The following is a 25,397-nucleotide window of genomic DNA, read 5'->3' as shown; positions in this document are numbered from 1 at the left end:
ATAAGCGTATGAGTTTAATCCCATGAGTACAACTTTACGGGTAAAACTCTGTGAGTATAATCCTATGAGTTTAATCCCATAAGTACAACTTTAAAGGTAAAAACCCTGTGAGTATAATCCTATGAGTTTAATCCCATAAGTACAACTTTACATGTAAAACCCTGTGAGTATAATCGTATGAGTTTAATCCCATAAGTACAACTTTAAAGGTAAAACCCTGTGAGTATAATCCTATGAGTTTAATCCCATAAGTACAACTTTACATGTAAAACCCTGTGAGTATGATCCTATAAGTTTAATCCCATAAGTACAACTTTAAAGGTAAAACCCTGTGAGTATAATCCTATGAGTTTAATCCCATGAGTACAATTTTGCGGGTAAAACCCTGTGAGTATAAGCGTATGAGTTTAATCCCATGAGTAGAACTTTACGGGTAAAACCCTGTGAGTATAATCCTATGAGTTTAATCCCATGAGTACAACTTTACGGGTAAAACCCTGTGAGTATAATCCTATGAGTTTAATCCCATGAGTACAACTTTACGGTCGGTTGGGTCAAACCAATCTCTTTGAACTTGCAGCTGCCTCGCTTGGCGCTCAACAGTGAGAGGTTAGGGCAAGGAAACAGGACAGGTTGACCCAGTGTCAGTATAATCGGACTGCATGTAGTGTCATGTATGGTGTCTTCGGCGTGATGCTTCGGTGGTGGCAGGGGACTCGCCCTGCCACAAGAAGACACAATATATGTAAAAACAGCTTATGACTCATCCGCGTCATACAACGGAAAATTTATCAAGTTAAACCCCAAGCATACATACATGTATAGAATCATATGATTATAATCATATTAGTATGATCTTATTATAGTCTTGTTAGTGTGGTTATAGTCCTGAACTACACACGGAATTCCCGACATGTCTAAAGCGTTATAATTTGCACATTATACATGACTTATTTGTGTGTATGAATTATACAGAAAAATCGACAGCAAAAATTTTTAAGATTCTTAGAGGTTCATTCAGGCCAGTGCTGTCAATGCTCCACAGCTAGTGGTCATTCGCAGATGAATTGGTAGCTAACATGTATCCTCATGCCCCACAGATCTGTCTTTAATTCCATATCAGACAGAAATACGACGTATCAAGATATCCCGTTACCCACACGGCGCCATTACGCAGTCTCCAGTCAGCAACGCAGACCGCCACAGTACGAAGTTGATATCTGACAGAGAGAGTTAACATGATATTGATGTTTATAAGGCAAATTGTCCGTGTTAGGCACGCCATGATCCTAAAGTCGTTCTTCTCATCGCATTCAGTGTGGTTAGAGGCTCGAAACCAGCTCTTGGCAGTTTGTCAGCAGAATTTTAATTCAGGAAAATTCTGTTTTCTTTACCAGTAAGTCTTAAAACCTTAACAATAAGAGGAATACTTTTAGTGTCGATATAGTAATATATCCTTACTTGGATAGCCATACACTAAAGGGATTTGCACACGGCGTGGACATATCTTGCGTCCGTTAGATCAAATATTGAATGTCTGAAGTTTCAAACGGTTTATGTCTATTATAGCTTTTGGATAGCTACAACGGCTGAATGTCTATTATAGCTTTTGGATGGTTTCAACGGCTGGACGTACATTTCGACTTTTAGACGATTTCAACGACTTACGTCTATTATAACTTTTGGATGGTCTCAACGTCTAGACGTCTATTATATAGTTTCATACAGTGCTAACCGCTAGATGTCTATTATAGCTGATGATTGCACAGAGCAAGTTAATTTCGACAGAGCAAGTCCATTTCGCCCACTCTACAGATATAGGTAAAGTGAACATGTGTGTTCTTACATCTTAACGGTTGTCATTCTATAAAAACAACAAAGTCATAGTTTTATTTATTTGTTTTTTACTCTACATACACTCGTACACGAATTAGTTAATTAAACAGTATTAGATCAGAAGTAGTCGGAGAGATGTCCTACATCCTTTGGCCATAACGTGAAAATTTCTGGTGCCGTTTAAATTACATAGAAAATAATTCCTTTATAGTCATTAGAGCTGTTTAACAAACACGGGATCATGACAAATTTCTAGGTGTGTGACTTTCTTAACACGGATTTATGATAATCATTTTTGGGTCTGTATCTGTTTAGCTGGTCAGCAAACACAATTTTCTCACAGAATTTTAGGAGTCTAGGTAAAAAGGCCATTGATCCTAGATTAACTTAGTCGAGTGCTTTCACTGGTCTGAAACTACAACTGTTGTATTCACAAACCTTTTAAGTTTGTCACCTGGTAGTAATACACTGGTGTTTTTTATGTTAATATTTCCCTCTAAGTAGAGCCTCTCATTGGAATAACACGAACGCTACTGTCCACTTAATGGAAACGCGTGTTCAAATTGAACTTCCGGTGTAAGGGACGTGACTCCTGGTCAAAATGGTTTGGCATGTATCTGAACAGGAGCATTGTATTCTTAGGCGTTCTGTCGACTTTCCCTGCTGACAAACGCCGTTGTTGTTGGCTGTACAGACATTCACAGGTGAAACAAATGTTTGCAAGATTGTTATATGTATTCATTGTTATATTCTTTTATTATTGACCGTGTCCAGAGTTTTTCATTATATTAACGGAACATTTTGGGCAGTTAATTCGGGAAGTATTGTCCGCAATACATACAAAGGAGCTACTCTATAGCGATATACACGTTGTTCCGCTAGATCAACCTGAGGCATGTAGTATAGACGTCTATATTAGTAACGGGTTCCCATGAATTCAATTTTGTAAATATCAGAGTGACGATATAGTCAGTTTGGTTGCAGTGGTAGGCCTGATGGATGACGATCACGTGAGGGATGTGTTACTGTAGGTTATCTGAACCTAAGTCTTGCCGAGTCAAGACAAAGTCCTGGCGTTTTAACCGATGGTCAGCACAAATTCTAAGCCATTATCCCAATTTCACCAATGGAGACTTTCTATCAAACCATAAAGGAATCCAGTGGACATCGCGCTATTCGATGACTAAGCACAGTGAGTTAATAAGAGTCATTTAGTCTCAGACGCGGTTTGTTTCACACATGAGTGGCTCTGATAACGGTTTAAGACAGTTGAGCGGAAATGAAAACACCTACAGGTCTCTAGGAGCAAACCTAGGGTCACCTCGCTTCTGTAGGTGATTGGAGACAAATAATCAAGCTCTAATTGAGTCTAGGAGGAAATGGGAAAGCCTCCGTCCGGCGTATTAACTCGCCAAATGTTGGTAGTTTACTTCAGAAACTGTACTTTCTAAGGTATAAAACTGGTAACCATCGTCTAAGTGAAATATTCTTGAGTGCGGCGTAAAACTCTAATGAAATCAATAAATAAATAGTAGTAATCCTATGGCGTAAATAAATATTAAGACACGGGATAATATAGCACAGACTACAACACAGAGAATAAAACTAGAGTACACAGCATGTTGATGGCTGGCAAAAAGTCACACGTGACCGGTGAAATACGTCCTGCAGTCAGATGACCTCAGTTCATGTAAATGCTGAAACAGCACTACATTACACATCCCCTAGCTCGAACGATGGTCTAATGAGTTAGCTGTAAAATCAACTTGCAGTTTACAAACCATGTTAGTGTCCTTAGCCTATTCACTGATCTACAGTTTCCTGGTGTTTTTGTATATTATTTCAAAGATTAAATCTTTGAAAAAAGGAATTAATGCCGCTGGTAGTGGTCATACTGTTCTGCGCAGTTTATATAAAAAAGCATGCGTGGAATCATGGCACTTAAAATGATTGTTCTCAAAATTATCTGTAATACTTGCCTGTATGTGTCAAAAAGTAGCCAGTTGATTAACCCATTGACACGTTTCGCTTACGTTGTAAAAATAGTCATTTTGATCTGCATTTTTGTGAGGCATTTGTTTGTAAACAGCCCCAGTTACGGAATGGGACTGATTTTTGGCTTGGGATGGTGTGAAAATAGAAGCAATATATTTGTAGGGAATCTATAGACAATTCAGTCATATATCAACCGTTGTTGTATTCCAGGCTGAATTTGGTTCCAGTGTTGGATATTGCGTTCTTCACCAGTGGGTTAATACGTTACTTATACGTATTACTTTCGGAGTGTGGTTCAAACAAGAATTTGTGAGGGTATTTCTTCATTCTGCTCTCCCACTGATTGTAGGGCGCTGGTAGCAATAAGCCATTGACGACGCTCGTGTGGCCGGTCACTACTATCGTTTGAATGAATACCTGTGCGCCACACGATAGAAAGTTAATCAGTAACTTTCGAAAGGCCGGTGGTTTACGCCGGGCATTCGCTTTCCTGCACCCATTAAACTGACCGCCTTCGTATAAGTTAAAAACTCTTGGGTATAGCGTAAAACAACAATCAATCAAATAAATAAATAAATTAATGAATAAATTACGCTGCTGTATGTTGATGGCTACTCTGCCTGACGTGTATGCACATTGGTTATATACAATGAACTCAGCATTCCCTTGAGAAAGAGAGAAATCCAGTCTATCTGTTTTTTATCTCATTTTATTGTTCCTGGTGTAAATAGAAATAATAAAAAATTAAACATTGCGGCATTGACATGTGAGCCTACGCAGTGTTTCCTTAAGTGTTTGATGAGGGATTTTATTTCTGAAGGCTGCTAATTTTTCGTAAGAAGATCACATCAGCTGTAAGCCCGATTTCAGTCACGATACTTACACGTGTAAATTGTCACGTGGTTCCGGAGCATGTCATTGAGCATATGTCGGGATTGAAGAGCAGTAGGCGGACGAATTACATTTCCTGTAGCTCACTTAAACCGAATTTCACCCAAGATCCTGTCACTTTTGGAACCTTTTCATATGTATCTTTGTGGCTGTCCATGTCGTCACATGGAATTTGGCCTATAGCAAAGATTGATTATAGCCGCAAAAATACGACAGCTTCCAGAAAGAAATAACGTTTTTTAAGTCTAACGGATAACAACCTTTACAACTTTTAGAAAATTCAACATTGACGGATTTGGATATTTAGGATAATTCGTTTCAGCCGGTTTGGTCGAAGGTTTAATACACGACATGACAATACCAAAATGGCTGTTCGTATAGCCCTTACAACGCATGTGCCTCTCACTACGCGCAATTGACATCTCTGCCACCACTAGACGTGCTTGACCTTTAGAGCCTCATCACTGGCGTTCTCGCTCGAAAATGGCTGTTCGCATAGCCCTTACAACGCATATGCCTCTCACGACGCGCAATTGACATCTCTGCCACCACTAGACGTGCTTGACCTTTAGAGCCTCATCACTGGCGTTCTTGCTTGAAAATGGCTGTTCGCATAGTCCTTACAACGCATGCGCCTCTCACTACGCGCAATTGCATCTCTGCCACCAATAGACATGCTTGACCTTTAGAGCCTCATCACTGGCGTCTTCGCTCGAAAATGGCTGTTCGCATAGTCCTTACAACGCATGCGCCTCCCACTACGCGCGATTGACACCTCTGCCACTACTAGACATGCTTGACCTTTAGAGCCTCATCACTGGCGTTCTCGCTCGAAAATGGCTGATCGCACAGTCCTTACAACGCATGCGCCTCTCACTACGCGCGATTGACATCTCTGCCACCACTAGACATGCTTGACCTTTAGAGCCTCATCACTGGCGTCCTCGCTCGGAAGCATTTAAACAGCATTCGTCAATACAATTGTTTCAGGTGTTGGTTAGAATACTGCTGTGCATACCCTAGATGAAGAGAATGCATGTGTATAAAGTATTCATCCTAAAACAAAGCTTGAGACAGTGTTTTCTGACACCACTTTCTGTCATCAATTTTGCCTTCGTAAAATGTTGTCAATCAATGCCCTTGATCATTTCAGAACACGATAAGTCTTGAGCTGCGGTGTCTAGCTTCGTTGAATCGGTGATTCAGTGCTTTGGCTGTAGCTTTACAGTAAGGAATTTCTCGGTTACCTGCCCGCAAAGCCCTTGTTGGCGTGGATTGTTCGTGGATGAGGTATACAAAGACAACCAAATAAACAGATCGCAACAATAAAGCCAAGGTCAATCACGGGACCTTACAGATCATGGGCTAGTCGACCTCACAGATCATGGGCTAGTCGACCTCATAGATCATGGGCTAGTCGACCTCATTGATCGTGTTCTGTTCGAGGTCAATTGATCATGGGCTACCTCACTGATGTGAGATGATGACGCAATCGAAGATAAATGGTCTTAAATCTTAAACGATTTAGAACTTCCAAGGTAAAAAGTTGGGAGATTGATGCCGAACGAAGAAGAGACGAAAATCAGTCCAGTTTTGTTCTACGTGTAAAACTTTGAAATTTGAGCCGCTGTTGCTGGCTAAATTTGGATGAGGACGGATAATGTCTCGGTACTGGAGACAAAATGGTAACGCTGTCAAGTGCAGTTTCCAGTCACGTATGTGCTCCAGTAAATCACGCTGAGAAGCCAGTGCCCCTAATAAGTTGTGCATGACCAAATAAGCATCCGGTTCTTCTTGTGAGTTCCTGTATCAGGTCAGTTAGGCAATGAAGAATAGTATGATTGCTTCAGTTCACCGAATATTTGTCTTCTTTGTTTTAGATGAGGACAAATCTAGACCCGGCTTACACGGATACAAAGCGATTAGCTAATCATAGGACCAAACGTGTCCGATGTTCGTCAGTTCACATTGTTTTCAAATTCTACATTGCCAGCTGGAGTAATGAAACTGTTTTGCAACCATTGTCAATAAAATGCCTTTATTTAGTGATAAATTGGCTGTGTGTAGCCTTTTCAGCCTACCACAGGCTTCAGAGAAAAAAACCTTGGGCGAAGCCGTTTATTCATGAACATAACATGTTCAGAATACTTTCTTAGAATATGGTAAAACTTGAGATTGTGGTATAAAATATAACAAAGTAGCAGAATGTAAAACGTGTAGTAAATTCTCATCTATTGTCATAGTCGGTTAACAGTTGAAATGTTAAATGTCACTAAATTTTCAGACTGCGTTAAGCCTAAGAGTGCCTAGGTTAATTTTTTCACAACATTAGACAGCACGCACGACCACACGAACGTTAGACAGGACTCATCATCACACGAGCATTAGACAGCCCACATGACCACACGAACGTTAGACACCACACACGATCACACGAACGTTTAACACCACACATGATCACACGAACGTTAGACAGCACACACGACCTCACGAACGTTTGACACCACACACGATCACACGAACGTTTGACACCACACATGACCACACGAACGTTAGACACCACACACGACCACACGAACGTTAGACACCAAACACGACCACACGAACGTTAGACACCACACACGACCACTCGAACGTTCGACACCACACACGGCCACTCGAACGTTAGACAGGAAACACGACCAAACGAACGTCAGACTGCACACATGGCCACTCGAATGTTAGACACCACACACGACCACACCAGCATTAGAAAGCAAAAATGGACACACGAACGTTAGACAAGAAACACGACCACTCGAATGTTAGAAAACACACACGACGACACGAACCTTAGCCAGCAGCCTCACGATCACACGAACGTTAGATAGCACACATAGCCACATAAACGTTAGACAGCACACAAGACCACACGAACGTTAGACAGCACACACGATCACATGAACGTTAGACAGCACTCACGACCACACGAACGTTAGACAGTCCAAGGACCACACGAACGTTAGACACCACTCACAATAACACGAACGTTGGACTGCACACACGACCACACGAACGTTAGACACCACACACGACCACTCGAAAGTTCGACACCACACACGACCACTTGAACGCTAGAAAGGAAACATGACCACACGAACGTTAGACAGCATTCGCAACCACACGAACGTTAGACACTACACACGACCACATAAACGTTGGGCAGCACACACGACCACTTGAACGTTAAACAGGAAACACGACCACACGAACGGTAGACTGCACACGCGACCACTCGAACATTAGACAGCAAGCACGACCACACGAACGTTAGACAGGACTCATCATCACACGAGCATTAGACAGCACACACGACCACACGAACGTTACACAGCACACACGGCTACACGACCGTCGTCGACCGATCATCGTCATCAAGACACGACAACTAAGTGAGAAGCGGAGAATGCACATAAAAGTTTTTGTCAACGGCTGGGTTTTAACCCTCACCTCAAGATTCCTATATTTCACCTATATATCTGGATACAGGAGACTACCGACCCTTACCAGGCCCCTGAAACACATCTTAGCTTCACAGCTGTTACAATAGGAGCCGGGTTCGAGCTCATGACATCATTGTTTGACGTTTAGCGGCCTTCTACAGACAAAAAAACATATGACATTTCGGCCAGTGAATGACAATGGCTGCCTTACCTAACGAACAGATATCAAAGCCTTTTAATGCATCCTTTAGCTTTCTGTCACAGACTTTTGACATTGATGAAACACGTAGGCCCGTTGTGTTTGAAAAAAGACAGTCTAGTTTCGCTATGTGTTATTCTGTTCTCTAAGCATCTATTTATTTACGTTATGAATACCGGTACTAAATAAAGCACGAGCTGTCCATGCATCGTGTCGAGATCAATGCTAACATTTTACGGATCAGATTTTAGCCAGACACTAAGCTTTGGAAGGACTGCTGACATGTTAATCAGCTTTGTGGGTTGTCTTTGGAACAATGACTGAATATCGGCGTTCCAAAATATCTGAAATGTAAAAGTCCTGCAAGAGCAGAAATAAAACGAAACTGTTAATGTAAAGATTATTCGTATACAGGTGTGTACAGCAAAGCCATGCATTATTATTATTATTATAGAACAAATGTTGATGACAAGTCGTCATTAACAATTCCCCGTAGAACAGGCGTGTATCTGATAGTATGCCCATTATCCTTAGAATTACTTGATTTCCCCGAGACAATCATGATTTTGAGTAGTCAGAGAATGAATGGCGCGTAGATAAGATCACCGGTTGTTGTTGTTATCTCTAACTACTATTGTTGTGGTCTCCAGCCGTTGCCATAGCAACCCTGAAAAAGAAACCGTGAACGTTTGGACGGATATAACGTGAGACAACCTAATCAAAAGTCATTACACTGCGTCTAACGAGACACTCTTGCCAGTTAAGTAAGTACGAGAAAATCAACTGATAAGCCTTACACATAAACTCGCCCCTGATGTGAAAGGAAACAGGCGATTGTCGTGCGCTATAGAAATGAACAAAAACCCAGGCGCGATCATAAGCAGAGGTGATACGGTAAACGATTGTAGGCCTTTGAACCTCGGTCCAGTATAAAACTGTTGAGAAGTTGATCAACGGTTATTTGCTTGATCAGTGAAAACCCGCCGCTGCACCAGTCATCATCAAAAACACTAAGACCACCGATACTCGGTGACCTGAAGCAACTTGTACAAATATACTTCATCATCGCGTTTCTAACTGACTTGGTTGGAACTAACAGGACATGCGTGGAAGGGGAGGCGGTAGGTGGGGAATGGGAGGAGGATGGTGGGCAGAGAGGAGAAAGGAGGATGTTGGAAGGGACAGATGCTTGTTTGGTCATGCAGAAACCATAACCTGCATTAACTTTTTAGAACAGCCGTCAGTTTTAGGTGTGATTTATCAGAACGAATAGATGACTGGAAAACCCATATTGTAACGCTACGGCTTTGTGTCCAACACTGTAGAACACCACTCATTCTACCAGTTTTACCCTTCATTATTTATATAAGGTCAAAGTCTTGCTAGCTATTTTTTGTAGCGTTAAAATATCTAAAGTGTTGTAGATATTTAGTGTGAATGGCGAACTACAGGCAATACGTATATGTACCAACAGTTCCATACTACATTACCGTGTGCGCAAAAAACAAAGCCGTCTTCGTGTTTAAAGGTGTCGTTGGCCAGGGCTCCTAGCGGCAATTTCTGATGTGGCTTGAAGTTAGGGAGGCTATCAGGTATACATGGTGCGGTGTCGTAGTTTTTCACTGGTTATACCCGTTTTGACAACCTTAAGGATTAGATAACCATAGGGTTATATAAGTGAACCCTTTTTAACTGTCGTGTAAGGCACAAAATAATAAGTAGATGCAAAGGAAAAACGGTTATACTTTTCCTGTGGTTCATCAGTACCTTTGGCAAGGTACTGATGAACTTTGCCACTTGTGACGTACTAATATGCAAACCACATTGCTGTGAAAGGACATTAGACTGCACAAACTGCTACACATGCGTCGTCGACCTCTTAAAGGGATACAGCGAGGCTTCTGAATGACTGGCGTGAGAGGTAGGCGAGCGCAATCTATGGCTACCCTGAGCTGGATTTTATATATGGAAGATATATTCCAGCGTAACCTAAACTGCCGGGTATAACCCAGGAAATCCTATCCCCACTGTCAGTCAATGAGAAACGATTGTGTATCGTTTTAAGGTCTCGAAAACAGCGTGGCTAGGGCAGTCTGGAGTTGCCAGTTACCTTATGCATTGCCACGGCCCATTGCTGATCCATATCACTTGACTACAGTTCTGTATGGGTTGAAATCTATTGCGTGTAAGCTCACAGTTGGTTGCGTGACGTCCATTACGACATGCTTCTGAAGGTAAAAGGTTTTTATCGTTATGATAATGTGTGGATTGGATAGCGGATACTGGGCTTTGTAACCTATATAGGCCCCCCAAAAACCCAAGGCGGGGACACTCTTTCTTTCGTGCGTAACTCCTGAACACAAAAATGAACTTCCCATGATAACTTTAGTGCCATATACTACTTTAAAATATCGATTCTAAGCCAGCGTGTCTTTATAAAGCTACTTTCAGGGATATCAGAGAGTTTATGCGTGATAGATGTTTGAGGTCATTCAGATCAGCCTGTGTACATATACAGTAGATATGCGATCAGATAAAATCGCACTGACAGCCATCTTGAGCATGGTGTAAACAAATATCAAATCAATGTGGAAATTTAAATAAAATGAATTTATTTATTTATTTGATCGGTGTTTTACGCCGTACTTAGGAATATTTCACTTATACGACGGCGGACAGCATTATGGTGAGTGGAAACAGGGCAGAGCCCGGAAGAAACCGACGACCATCCGCAGGATGCTCACAGACCTTCCCACGTACGGCCAGAGAGGAGATAAAATGAAGTAAATATAAGCGTCAAGTCCGACATTCATATAACATTCGTAGTCCGTAAAAGGCGTTCCAAGTCGATAATCGCAAGATCCATTTCCAGAACAACGTTTAACACTAACTCCCAAAGACAAAGGTATGTAAGAAATTATACAAATAAGAAATAAAGCCGGTAACACACAAGAGAGAAGCGGTTATCAGTTTTCAATGATGCCGGGCAGACAATAAATATTCCAGGCACGAATTCCATATTAAAGTTCAAATTTGAATGAGTTCCATGTCAAATAACAATTAAACAAGTACCTCAGTCGCGCTTTAATTGCAGCTGTTCATAAAGGCATCATGCTGATGTAATGAGCTACTTTTACGGTCCCTAGCCCCAGGGTAAGTGGTATTAGATACAGTTTGAAAATGACGAGCGTTACATACCCTAACCGATCAGATTGTGATTCAAAAGTAACGGACGATTACGTCTTTCCCGTTAATATGCAAAGATCTCATGCTACAAGAGGCGCCATCTATGATGCTGCACATGACATACAAGATAGACGGTTACACTGGGCAACCAGCGCCATCTATGTTGTTAAATGCCCCGTACGTGATAGATATGTACATACGGTTATACGGTTATAAGTTTCAGGCATTCAGCAAATTCAGTCACATTTGTTGTCAGACTGACTAGTGCTACATCCCTAATTGGGCATTTGGTCGCCCTTTGTTCAAATTCAGCTCATACACTGGTGCGGGGTTTTTTAGACACGATGCTAAAGGTTGCTCCTTACAAGTTTCTCCAGGCATCAAAAGCAAATAAATAAATACATATACAAACGAGTTGCATAAACAAATATTTTGCTAACTTACTTGTCCGATTACCACCACACAGTTTGTATTTAAAGACTGGATCTGGATAGTAAATGTAGCGACTGGTGCAGAGACATTTTTGTCGATAAGTTGGGGCAGCAGGTGAACATTGTGCGTAGGCCTACTCAGCTTGACAGAACCAGGTACTCGTATTCTGACGGAGCGCCACGTTGACCGACTGATGGGTTAAATACTTGTTGTTCTTCGCCTTTCACACGATGGTGGTCACTTAAATGGGTGAAACAGGAGTTTTAGAATGACCTTTCACAAATTACTCACCGACATTCCCATGTAGATGTAATGGCCGACGACAAGTGGTCTTCAACGAACGTTCGTCTGCTCGAAAGTTCATACAAGTGTCGTCGATCGCTTATTGTCGCCAAACACGGGCTAGACCGCGGGATGCGCCAAGGCCGGGGTTGAACACAAACCCCTTGTGCACTGTGTGCTTATGAATCGAGCACCCAGAATATCTATGGGGCATTCCGGCGAAGAAGTACTTTTACCTTCTCCTCTCCCCAACTCACCCAACTCAGGGGCAATTACTCAAATTAAACTCTCGATGGCTATGCATCGGCCAATTAAGCCAAGCTGATCGTTGAAATCCAAATCTGTCTCTTTACCCATTCAAGTTAGAAGGTTTATCAGGTACCAAGCAATGAGTCTGTGTTTATCACAGATTCTCTGATTATTCCTACCCATAAGCATGACCAAGGTCATGAAAATATTTATTATATTTATTTCATCGTTATTAAATGCCTCACACAAAAAATTTTCACATGTGATGACGGGTAAAACCACCTTAGGCGAACCACCGTTGTGTAGGAAGTTTTCCAGCATATAAGGTATAACACATATACACACTTTATGGCTGAAAATAAATTGTCTCCAATGAGCGCAATTTTGCAAAACAAACATCGTCTACCGCTTACTGTCAGCAAGGCGCCACGAACAGTAATAGCAGGGAATCTCTGTGTAAGGCTGGCATCGAGCAGCATAAAGGGCTGTTCAAGCTCATCAATGACAAAGTTAAGACATAATCAATAATGCCAAGCCCTATAGACAAAAGAAATTGAACAAGGAAATTTGTAGGATTTCTATCACAAGTTATGCATGAATTCCGATGGTTTCTGAGTTTGATCTGAGGTTCCAGAAGGAAGATCTGAATTTTCTTAAAAACGGACATTATTTGAAGCTGTCTCGTTGCACAGAAACCAATGGTCAATCAGGAAAAAAAAAGAAATGCAAAAGCTTTATAGTTTGTTCTATGTAATGCAAATTACATTAGCAAAATATTTTATGCAAATCGGACAAGATATTTGCAGCAGTTACTGTCACGGAAACTAACAACCAATGGCAAACATACATACATACATACATACATACATACATACATACATACATACATACATACATACATACATACATACATACATACATACATACATACATACATACATAAATTAGTCTACATTGCGACTGCATTTCCTAGAATGATTTACGCCAAGGCAACAAGATGTGTTTCAGGGATTCAGGCCGTTTAAATTAACAACGGTAAATTCAAAGAGAACTGTTACCACAATGCTGTGGAATAAAAGCTGTGGATTCTACATAAATGATTCCCAAGATGCCTTAAAAACTAAACTTGCATTTCTCAGTGAACAAAACATAGTTCTCCGACTTGTGTTTACGATTCCATGGTCTACACCATCAGAAAACAATATTTGTCTTTAAACTGCGTACTGCGGATACACGAGTAACCCAACGAGAATCACGCAGCTCATTAAATATGCAAAACTTTTACATGGATTGATCTGGTTTTCAGTGTTGATATGAGATTTCACAAAACGAACCTGCACTCAAGTTGGAAAATAATTAGATACTTGCAACCTGGCAGATGGGCACAACGGGCAAACAGTGACTGTTTTGAAAAATGTCACCAAGATCTACGCTCAGTGCAGAAATGACACCCAAATGTTGAAATACTCCTCCTAGGACACTAATCACGAAAGCCAAAATTCCAACACGAAGGTCGCTTATGCTTTTCTCTGATCCACCAGTCATGATAATGGAATAAGACTTCAAACAGAAAGCAATAAGAACAAACCGGGTTACTGATGTTTTATGCAATTTGGAATGGCTAGATCCGTGGTCAAGTCCGCGATCAAATTCATGATCAAATCAGTGGTCAAGTCCGTGATCACGTCCGTGATCAAGTCCGTGATCAAGTCCGTGATCAAACCCGTGATCAAGTCCGTGATCAAGCCACAGATATAAAAGAGAATACATAACTAAAGTCTATACGAAATATTTATCTTCCGTAAAAGTTGACGGCGGTGCTCTTGTACTGCTCACAAGCAAAATGTTAGTACCCCAAGGATTTTTTTTTTAGTTTATAAGGGTGGTGCAAAATCATCGGCATTTGAAACAGGGCCAGTACGACGATATACATCGATACACAAAAAATCGATTGTGTGTATGAATGCGAGTGTATGAGTAGAGTGCAAAAAGTACACTTAATTGACTCTTTAAATATGGAAAACTTTAATGACTCTTTAAGTATAAAAAAAATTTATCTGACTTATTTACTCTACAGTGGTTTATTTAATTGTTGTACTGTGGCATATTTCAGGTGTACAGTGGTAGCCAATATTACTGCGAGAAAAAACCGGGAGGAAGGACACAAAACCTGCATAAAGGGAGTAGGACATCTGTAAGCCACACATGTAGGAGACAGTATAATATAAGCTCCACACCAAACATATGTGGCTTTCTGTCTGCCCTACAGACACAAAACGATGCTTTCAGTAAGCAGACAAGACAGCAGGTTGGTGATGCATGTAATGTTCCTCGAGCTGATTAGCGTGGCAGGAAAATGTCCTGTCAAAACAGTGATATTTTGTATTATATATGGGGGTAAAATCATGAGCAATGAGACCCGAGACACCGTTAGAAGGAAGATCGATTCTATAAATTCCAAGTAAAACAACACAGTGTATAAGGTATTTTTCAAAATTCAAAATTAAATTAACTCTTTATGGAAATTAATGCATGCATCGGGAAGAATTTTAAACTTGACAATAATTAGAGTTGGCTCGGAAACCCAAAACCATATTAAAGCAAGTTTTAATCAGGATGTTTTTCACGAGGCCATGGAGTAAGTCATTTTAAGGCAACCAAAACTCGATATCGCTTCACTCGTACCAAACGCACATATGGTTACAAAGTAAAACAGGGTTCGGTCAAGGTAAGCAGAAAGCTCCGTCCAGGGCTTTAGAAACAACTCGTGCTTGATTGGTTAAATTTGATAACACAGCATCGCTTTTGATTATCTAGATATGCACGATCTTGCTAACATAAAACTTCGATATATCGGTTATGGAACATCACAAAAATATAAAGGTATGCTTGCTAAAAGTCATGTGGGACACTTTGTTGACGCGTAAATACATTTATTGGCCCAGTGTTGTTTTTAACGTAGGTCAGCAAGGGGAAATGAGCGTAAGAAACAGTCAGCGGTAGTCGGCAGTTTTGAAGTACGTTGACAATTAAGATCTTCAATGGTTAGCGTGCCAGTGCAGCACAATGACTCCAGAGCCTCTCATCCATTCAGTCGCTGTGTTCAAGTCCAGCTCATGCCGACTCTCTTTCCGGTCCTGCGTTGAAATGTTTGCAAGCAACCTTTGGACTTTGGCTTTCTCCGGGCTCTGCCTGGTTTCCTCCCACCATAATGCTGACCGCCGTAGTTTGGTGCAAAACACCAATAAAATAAACCAAATAATTAAGGAAAATCTGCATTCACTTCATGAATAATATCGACGTGAAATATCAAACCCGATGATCGCTTAAACTAATCTTGCCACACAAATTACGGCATTCAGATCAAGCCTCAAACTTAAAATTCTAAAAGATGAAACACAAATCCACGTTAAACTTTACATTCGAAAGATAATACAACAATAGTAACGAAATCTAAATCCGATTTCAAACAGTTACGCTTTATTTTACCATTTTACACTGATACAGTATTAAGATTGGTCTTCCGTTTTACAGAGCAAGGTAATATAATAGTTTGTCCGTTACAAGACCCATGCCGTGAGAAAAGCTGACATATTGATTCTGAAATGACAGACGAACAGGTGGACAGAGAGAACACTTCAAACCTGCACAGACCAAGCGAGACATCTGCGCTCCATATATGCACAGGTGACTGTATAATAACATGAGGAGTAGAGAAGGACATTAGAACACAAGCCGTTAACCATAATAGATGTCTCGGGCCAATAATCGCAAGACTAATTTCCTTTTTATTTATATAAAGTATCTAAAATAAGAAGTTAGAATGGATTCAAACAAAGAGGAGTGGAATGGCATGAAAGCCTGAAGGAGATTAATATATCTCTCCTCTATGCAGGGACAAAACTGACATTTCAATATATTAAATGCATATACATACAGATCTATCAATGCATTTACCGTTTTGAACTTTAAACGAGTTATTTCAAGCAAAAGGTGTAGATGTGATGTAACTGATACCTTCTGGGTCACAACAGTCCACCGTAGAATCTGTTTTTTTAACACGATTTGACTCGGCTAGAAAAATTCTAAAAATTAATCCGGGGCAGTTTTTAATAGGCTTTCATCTTATATACACATCGTTTTAGGGTGGTACTTGCCTTTAAGCTCACAATCCAAGGTCAACTTCAAATTCAAAGGTCATGCATACTGCCCATGAAAGTTACCAAATCAAAATGAAACTTCACACCCTAAGCTCTTAGTAATCGCCATCAAACACGAGATACGGCATCCGAACTCAAACATCTTTACTACCATTTTTCACTCCTGAGAATGATCAGGTGCGGGATTAAGTTTGTGCCGTTTTACATAGCAGGCCGCTTTAATAGCCTGTCTGCCGCAGGGAGCATAGCCGCGAGATGGGGTGACTTATTGATTCTGAAATGACGAACAGGTGCAGAGAGAAAACACATCAAATCTGCACACAGCAAGTAGAAGATCTGCGAGTCACACATGTAGGAGACTGTGTAATAGAAACTTACACCAAACATTTGTCCTCCAAAGAAAGACAACGAAACTCTGGCTTTGCAGACAAGATTAAAGTTTTTACCATGCAAATAACGTTTTCCTAGTTGATTAACATGGAAAGAAAAGGCCGTGCCAAAGCAGCAAGGGACAAAAACGAGAGCAATGGCACTCGAGTGTGCGGTAGGCACAAAAACAGTGGTATAAATTCCTAGTCAAACAACAGGGCGTAAAAATTACCTAATTGACTCCTTCATTAACGTCAACTATGCACTAATGAGGGAATAACCGCATTCCCGGGGGAGCAATTGGTCTGTTATAGGCCGACGGTAAATAACGTGGCTCAGAGTTCCGGATCTGATTTAGTTGTTACAGGATAATGAGAAATTATCGTGTTGACGCCATTCTCCACGGGGTAGCGCTCCCAGATTAAATACGGGAAAACACCGCGATTCTTTGGGTTAAGCGGTTATCAGGCGACATGCAAACACCGGAAATACTAACTAGCGAACTGCCCGGTGTTTGCATAGTGTCTGGTGGCACACGGTCTGTTTCCGTCGAGATATGAATGTTTTGGCGTCTAGATTTCGTACACGATTACAACCAATATGAGTCAAATATACCTAATAGCGTCAAGGCTGTTTCTGGTGGATTTCTTTCAATACGGTTTTTTCGGTGCCCTCACATATTTAACTTATGAACAACTGCAAAAATCGATAATAAAGAAACATCTTTGGTTACCCAGCAAATCATGAGGAGTAAACTTCTGGACGACCACTTCTGAATCTTCATTTTTGCCTGTGATGATTATGCTTTAAAAGTGGTCTCTGGTTTGTTACTTTTGCATCCTCACCATTAACTATCAATGATTGAGAAAATGAAAGTGTACAGCGAAACGAACAACACCAGAGCAGCGAGAACAATACGATAATCAGAAAAAATGGTCAAACGTGACCGACTAATTAGTTAATTTACTTATGTGATTGGTGTTTTACGCCGTTCTCAAGAATATTTAATTATACGACGGCGACCAGCATTATAGTGGGAGGAGGCCGGGTAGGACTCACAGCGACCGCATTGGTGAGAGGCTTCTAGATCACTGCACCTTGTTGGCGTGCTTACCCCATCAGCAAACTTGGCCACGTGACCGAATAAACCCGGCCTCATGTCAATTTACCTGAGTTTGGGGATTTATTCTCTAACTGTTCATGTATATGCTTAAATAGTAACAACTTATCCCACCATAGTATCATGGTTTAAACAAATGTATTGTACAGACGGATCCTAACCGTCAATCCATTGTCGCTGGAGGATACGCTGACCGTCGGCCCATGGTCAGCGTACGATACGCCGACCATGCACCTTCATACACGTACCGAGACGCGATCCTCTGGACATCGGAGCGGACCCTCGGCCGACCTTTGGCCAACCCTCGGCCCATTATCATCGAATGTTCTAACGCTAAATACGGACCGATTTCTTGCAAACCGCCATGTCTGTTGTGAACACCGTACGATACGCCGACCATGCACCTTCATACACGTAGCGAGACGCGATCCTCCGGACATCGGAGCGGACCCTCGGCCGACCGTTGGCCAACCCTCGGCCCATTAACATAGAATGTTCTAAATACGGACCGATTTCTTGCAAACCGTCATGTCGGTTGTGAACACCATGATGGCTAGTAGAATTTTTACCTGCACGTAAATTTCGCACAAAATTCGAGTTTTAACAGCTGACTGTTTGGGATCCCTACTGTTTTGGTCCGCCACAGCTGATACGTATAAAGGCCAGTAAGTTAATGTTTTCCCCTTTAATCTCGAGTTCCAAAATTGTATACCGGATTTCACAATTGTCGATCCTGTCGTTTATTACTTTTTATGGGCAAAAAATAGCGTTTATTATAAGACAAGCGCAATCATATGTAGCCTTTACGTATACGTGAAGACGTGCGATGAAAGAATATTCATCTACCTATTTATCTAAATTATGAAAATACATCAAAGTAAGTAAAAATGAAAACCGAAGATTTTTGGTACCCATAAAAAGAAATCTGTTAACGCAGTTCCAATCTAATTTTTGCTGTTGCTTTAGAAGAGCCCAAATAATTACCGTTCACGAAATATTAGCCTCGTCTGTGAACGTGTCATGTTCAAAATCAGTAATAAAGTTCTAAAAATCTATGGAGAAAGTCTCGCGAATAATATAGAGCCTACAGTGTGTCGTTACATAAAACTCCAGCAAGTTAATGAATGTCATGCACGGGCTGTTGGCGGACCCTACGCCGACCTTATGCGGATGGGAAGAGCAGGATGATGGGGTGTTTGATAAGAAAAAATCTAACTTAAAAACGCATCTGTTTGTATGAATTTGTACTGTATTTTAAGCACAAGCCAAGTTTTTGAGCATAGTTCCAGTTGTCGGTTTAAAATGCAACATATTTTTCCAGTTATGTCATTTTTATTATGTAAGTTGTAAACTTCATACTTAAATATAAATACTGTATTTTTTTGATTTTAGGCATTCGCTCACAGCACCTCCAGCTCACGCAGCGCGTCAAAATCCAGTACCTGCGATGTAATGTCTATAATATGTTATTCCTGGAAAAGTACAGCTTGATGAAAAATAACCTTACACAAAAATAATGAAAGAGTTAAAATATCTATACAAAAACAAACCAAACATCATTTATCGATACCACATAAACTTTCCTAGGTTTGCTTTTGTTTTTATTTGTGGGACAGTACACGTGCATGTATGTCCTCTACTGATGTACTGGTATGAACAAAGCAAGCACAGTACAGTACTGTCGTTGTAGGTAAAGGAGTCTCAAAGCTCAACATATACTACATAAAAGCTTATTTGAGATACCAGAGTTCCCAAGCTTTATTGTATAACTTTTTGCCCCAGACCGTAATATGTATATGGTCATGGCAGCGACATCGGATCAGTGCACCTGTGTTAAAGGTCAAAACTTCAATAGCCTGTGTGAATTTGTCTCTTGGGTTACCTACAACTTGGTCGATCGGGCGATCAATGCGACAGAATATGAACATGAAGAGGTTAAACATTGTCTTCGTCGCCCCTGAGACTTCATCAGTACAACCACCTTTTCAGCTACAAATCGCCGGATTTGACGCACCTATACACAGCTACTGAATCGATCTGCAATTGTTTTGGAACTATACATTGTCAACAGACGAATATCAGTCAAGAGAAGGGATGTTAACTGCCTCCGGTGATGTGACCGCTTTCCTAAACAGCTGTTGCAGACCTACAAAGCTGATCTCCTACACAAACATTGTACGGCGGATCATAAGAGCAAATAAAAAACAAAATATCAAATTGCTCCTGATCTTAAAATTACCCGAATGCTAGTAAAATGCGACAAAATAAGGCGCAATTGAAATAAATAAATACATAACTTATTCTGTAAAATGTTTGCATATGCACGCGTTTTTGTACATATGTTTGTAAGACTGGGAAATGAGTAATCCAGAAAGTGCCAGTTAGTTTGTTGCTCAGTTTTATTATATGGTGAAAAAACACTTTGCGGAGTTATTTTATATTTTCTGTGAGACAGATATGTATTTTGAAAACAACAACAACAAACCCGATAAGTTGTTGTTGTAAGTTTACGACATTTGTGTGACGTTTATTTGTCATGTCACATTGCTGATTTCGTTCTGACAAAGGCCACGTGTATGTCTTTTCACATGATAGAAAATTAAGACATAATTTTGTCATATTTCCGCTTTACAAATATATGCTCTTCAATTAATCTCACTGTTTTATGACCCCTAGCATTTATATTTAGATAAGTTCGTGTTTAACCGTGCTGGGCCCACTTGAACGAAGCCCCCTTAAAGTTAAGAGCGCGTAACTACCATGTAATATCTACAGTGGTGGTTGCCATTGTAGTTCCGTGCTCTTAACGTTAAGAGAGCTTCTTGCTAGTGAGCCCTGATTTACGTCACTGTGACATAAAGCAATAGCGTCACGTAACAAAGGGAGGCTACTGTTCCGTTTTCCTGCTGATTCTCGGAAAATGGCTGTAATCTGCAATATCACGCAATAACAGTTACACAATAGCATGATGACCTTTTCATCGTTTAGATTTATCACAAATTAGATTGACCTCTCCCTTTAAGCTTTGATGTGTTAACATTTGTTTTCTCGAATCTACATAAAACCGAAGAAATTCTGTGAATGTTTTTAAAATGGACAACTTTGAAGTCCGCTGATAGTACAGAGTTTAAAGGCAATGCGTCATCCTTGGGAGTGGTTTAATAATGTGTTTCATTGATTTTATACAGCGTAAAAGGAGTCCGTCTATCGGACATTCCACGTATAAAACATAGCTTCGTTCCTCTGTCTGTGTTCCAGCAGGTGAGTGAATGGGTGCGCTATAAAAAAGACACGCCACAGACCAACTTAACAATACCAGCTGTCATAGTAGTTTTGATGTAAATAAAATATGGGACCTAGCCATAATTAATATATCGACGTATTCTTGAAAGCGACAATGCTGAAAGTCTCCCACGGCCTCGCTCTGCGTGAATGGTAAAGAGCTGCATGGATCAACGATGACATGGAAGGAAAAACGGGCTACTGATGCGTTCAGAAAAGCTTAAAGAAAGCAGAATTAAACAAAAAAAGCGACATCTTCATTATATCATATAGGGGGCCTCCGTGGCTCAGTCGGTTAGCGCGCTAGCGCAGCGTAATGACCCAGGAGTCTCTCACCAATGCGGTCGCTGTGAGTTCAAGTCCAGCTCATGCTGGCTTCCTCTACGGCCGTATGAGGGAAGGTCTGCAGCAACCTGCGGATGGTTGTGGGTTTCCCCCGGGCTGTGCCCGGTTTCCAACCACCATAATGCTGGTCGCCGTCGTATGAGTGAAATATTCTTGAGTACGGCGTAAAACACCAATCAAATAATCAAATACATAAATAAATTATTATATCATACCTATTTTTTAAAACAATATTGCAGATTACGCTGCATTGTTTTAAAGTTATTGTGTTTTAAATGGGATGGCTATTTATACACATCACTGGAAGTAATTCTTGACTAGTGACGTCTAAAGGGGCGTATAAGTTACTACTGTTAAAACAGTAAAAGGAATAGTTAGGAAAAACCCAGCTGAGGTAAATTGTCAAATGACCGTATTTCACCGGTTAAGTGTGTCTATGCGACGAAACAGACTTTAGTGTAACAGCCGTCAGCCAAAATGGACGTTCCGGGCCAATAATCGCGAGGCCATTTCCCAAACTGACCTTCAGGGCAAACCATCAAATAATTACGAAAACATATACAGGGCGAAATTAGGACGGAATCATGAATTCAACAGTTTTCAGTTATGTTGGAAAGACGCAAGGAATGCTCTAGGAGAGGGAATTACACTGTTCAAGATACTGCTGTCATGTATGGTGCAGTGGAGGTAGAACTCCCCCCCTGTGGAGCCATGACTTGATTTGAAGTGATACGGCGCGCCTTAACGTTGATCTTTAGCCCGTTAGCATGAAGTTATTACTCTAGTTGCTGGAAGAACAATGTACTACCAAAAGCGTTTTCCATGGAAACGTCTGTGCATCGGAAGAATAAACGAACACAGAATGGGGGATAAAAGTTAGAGGAGCAGCGACGACATCAGGCAAACGGTAAAACGCCACCCATGGAATTCGGTGTCTTGTTATCTTACATTTATCCCAGTTAGGGATTTATCCTTGACGTTCATCTAAGCACTCTAATAGTAGCAAATTATACAACCCATGGCTTCGGTAAAAGAAAATTCGGTAAAAAGAGTACACAGTGATGTTTTAATAGTAATTTATTGGGCGAATAGAACTTACAACAGCTTGATCCGTGAACTGTAAGTACCCAGAAGTCTTAGAAAGCTACCGGTAATAAATCAATCCCAGAGAACTTCGCTCGTAACAAAGGCGTTGTCATAGAACCTTGCAGTAAAGTTACACTGCAAAAAATATCACTCCAACTATTGTGGGCTAAGTTGTCACCAAATTAGAGGACCTCTGCCAGACCTACACTGTACAAGCTTGGAGTATGTTAATAACTACACACATATTTATACTAATTTCTAAATCACCATCGAATTCTGCAGAACTGTTATGTTCCTGTCTGCCGCGCTGTTTTGTACGGTTATTGGACTAACCCTAATACCAAACAGTTACAAATACAACCAATAGGGAAGACGTTCTCCTCGGAGAGCGTAAGGTATTGATATCTTTTTCATCTAAGTTTCGATTTCGAGCATGACATTTTGTTGTGACCTGCTGAAAGAGAAAAAATGCCCTGACATTTGAAAATCAGATAAAGTAGTTTGGCAACTTACCATCTTGAGGATAAGGCTTGGAATACACAGTTTCGAAACACTCCATGAAGGCCCAGTACTGTGGATTGTCTTGATTTTCAACACTAATGTCTTCGCCAGGAGTAGAATTTGTGCCAGTCAAAGCGTCAGTAGAGTTTCTTCCTCTTGGCATCATCGTGTTTCACTGAAAAATATAGTCCTTTGGTTCACTGGCGAGAATATACTCTTGAACTTGGTCGACAGTAACGAGGAGTGTGAGGGAAAAAAGCAACAGGCGGTTTGCCCGGTTCCGTCAGTCAGTTGCGCCAGACAGTAGAGCTGTGGCCAGCCCGACAGTCAAGCAGAAACTAGTGAGCAGCCAATAACCTGTGTCTGTTTTCTGTCCCGTCGATCGATAGAAGCCTGACGGGAAACGGGACATTACGACTGAGCCGATATCGTTCGCGATCATCTCCCGCTATTGGTGATAGTTTATTAGACCCCCTTTCGTCTACCATAAAATCACTGTAGCACTGTAGTACGTATAGTACGCTCATATCTGGAGTGGTTTCGTTGTACTAGAAACACAGGCTGTATATGCATGTAAGTGAGACAGTTTTGCACGATTTATTTGGTCGTCATTATAGATTTGATGCCGAGAGGCACACACATTAAATTTGATGCTGTATTTCTGACCTGTTTAACATGATGGTTTCACAAACCGAGTTCTCAGCACCTGTGGGGCCTTATGATGACAATAAAACTTTTTGCGTTCTCTAACGATCGCGGGAACGGTAGATTCAGGGACACATACGACCTTAAAACAGGAAGTTGTGACTTCCTCGCTTCATGTTCAGCATGAAGGGGATAGTGCAACGACTGGTTGACCTGTATCAGTATAATGGCTCTGGCGGGGCGGCTTACTTGCCTTCGGTAAGGCGTCTCAGTGAAGCAGCACTAAATAAAAGAGCGGTGGAAATCCGTCCTGCAAAAAAGAGGCACATTACATGCACTCTAAGGATTCCTTCGTCGTCATATGAATGAAAAATTGTTAAGTAGGACGTTAAACCCCAAGCACTCACTCACTTGCTCTAACGGTGGTTAAAGGCTACTTGTCTTAGGCTAATATCTTGTGATTGTCCATGATAACACACATGGTGTGTTCGTCAGTGACCGCGAGGTCTCCTCAAAACGGGAAGCACAATCTAAAGACTGGAGTATGTTTGGTGGTAAGAAAAGAGATGCATCTCATTTTCGTAGCATCGAAGTCTTCTTGGTGTTTGCTTCAGATTGTATTAACTTTGGGTAAAGTCATCTTTGGGCTTGTCAAGAAAGGTAGCAATTTGATTAGCAAGGGTAGTGTCAAGGGTAGTGAGAATTTTACTAGTGAATATCAAGTGGGCTTTGGGGTTTTGTATGAATATAGGGGGCTGTGCCAGCATCTGGCACAATGGGCGTGGCGCTTAGAAAACAGGTGGAAATTAGCTTATCAAGTGTAAAGTCTGTTTGATGCTTAGTGGGAATTGCACTACTAAACTTAAAGCGGACCTCGGCATTTGTAGGTATATATAATTTTGAGGAACAGCATCATCATCTGGCGCAGTGGGAGTGGCGCATGGCAAACAGGGGAATATTATTTAACGGGCATGAATTCTGCTTGCTGCTTTATTCACAGGGATCTGTGGTAATTTTACACCTGAACTTCAACTGAGGTTAAGGGGTTTCTAAACATGCATTTAATCATTCATTTATTTATCTGATTTTTCTTTAATATCAGAATCAAAAATGTTTCACATATACCATGGCGGTCAGGTTTATGTATGAAGAAAACAAAATGGTTCGGAGTAAACCAGTTACCTTTGGCAACATTTTTGGCGTATTTCCTCACGTCTGACGTGCAATATGCACACCATACTTGAGGAAAGTAAATAGATCAAGTCAAAGAACGCGAGACTGTACAAACGGCCACACGGGCGTCGTCGGCCGTTTGTTGTCAAACAGTGAGAGTAGAA

At 41.0% G+C, this 25,397-nt stretch overlaps 1 protein-coding gene across 1 annotated transcript in view; it reads right to left on the bottom strand.

Annotated features, from left to right (window-relative positions):
* LOC135477786 (calcitonin gene-related peptide type 1 receptor-like) overlaps nt 1–23,716 on the bottom strand; it is a 107,926-nt gene extending 84,210 nt beyond the window's left edge. Inside the window, exon 1 of the mRNA XM_064757987.1 lies at nt 23,428–23,716. Within this exon, the coding sequence (XP_064614057.1) occupies nt 23,428–23,581 (154 nt within the window). The 5' untranslated portion in view covers nt 23,582–23,716. The remainder of the gene's footprint in view (nt 1–23,427) is intronic.
* Between the last annotated feature and the right edge of the window lie 1,681 nt (nt 23,717–25,397).

This window comes from Liolophura sinensis, chromosome 11, assembly GCF_032854445.1.
Source record: "Liolophura sinensis isolate JHLJ2023 chromosome 11, CUHK_Ljap_v2, whole genome shotgun sequence".
Classification (NCBI taxonomy): Eukaryota; Metazoa; Mollusca; class Polyplacophora; order Chitonida; family Chitonidae; genus Liolophura; species Liolophura sinensis.
This window is presented reverse-complemented; position numbering and strand designations above follow the sequence as displayed.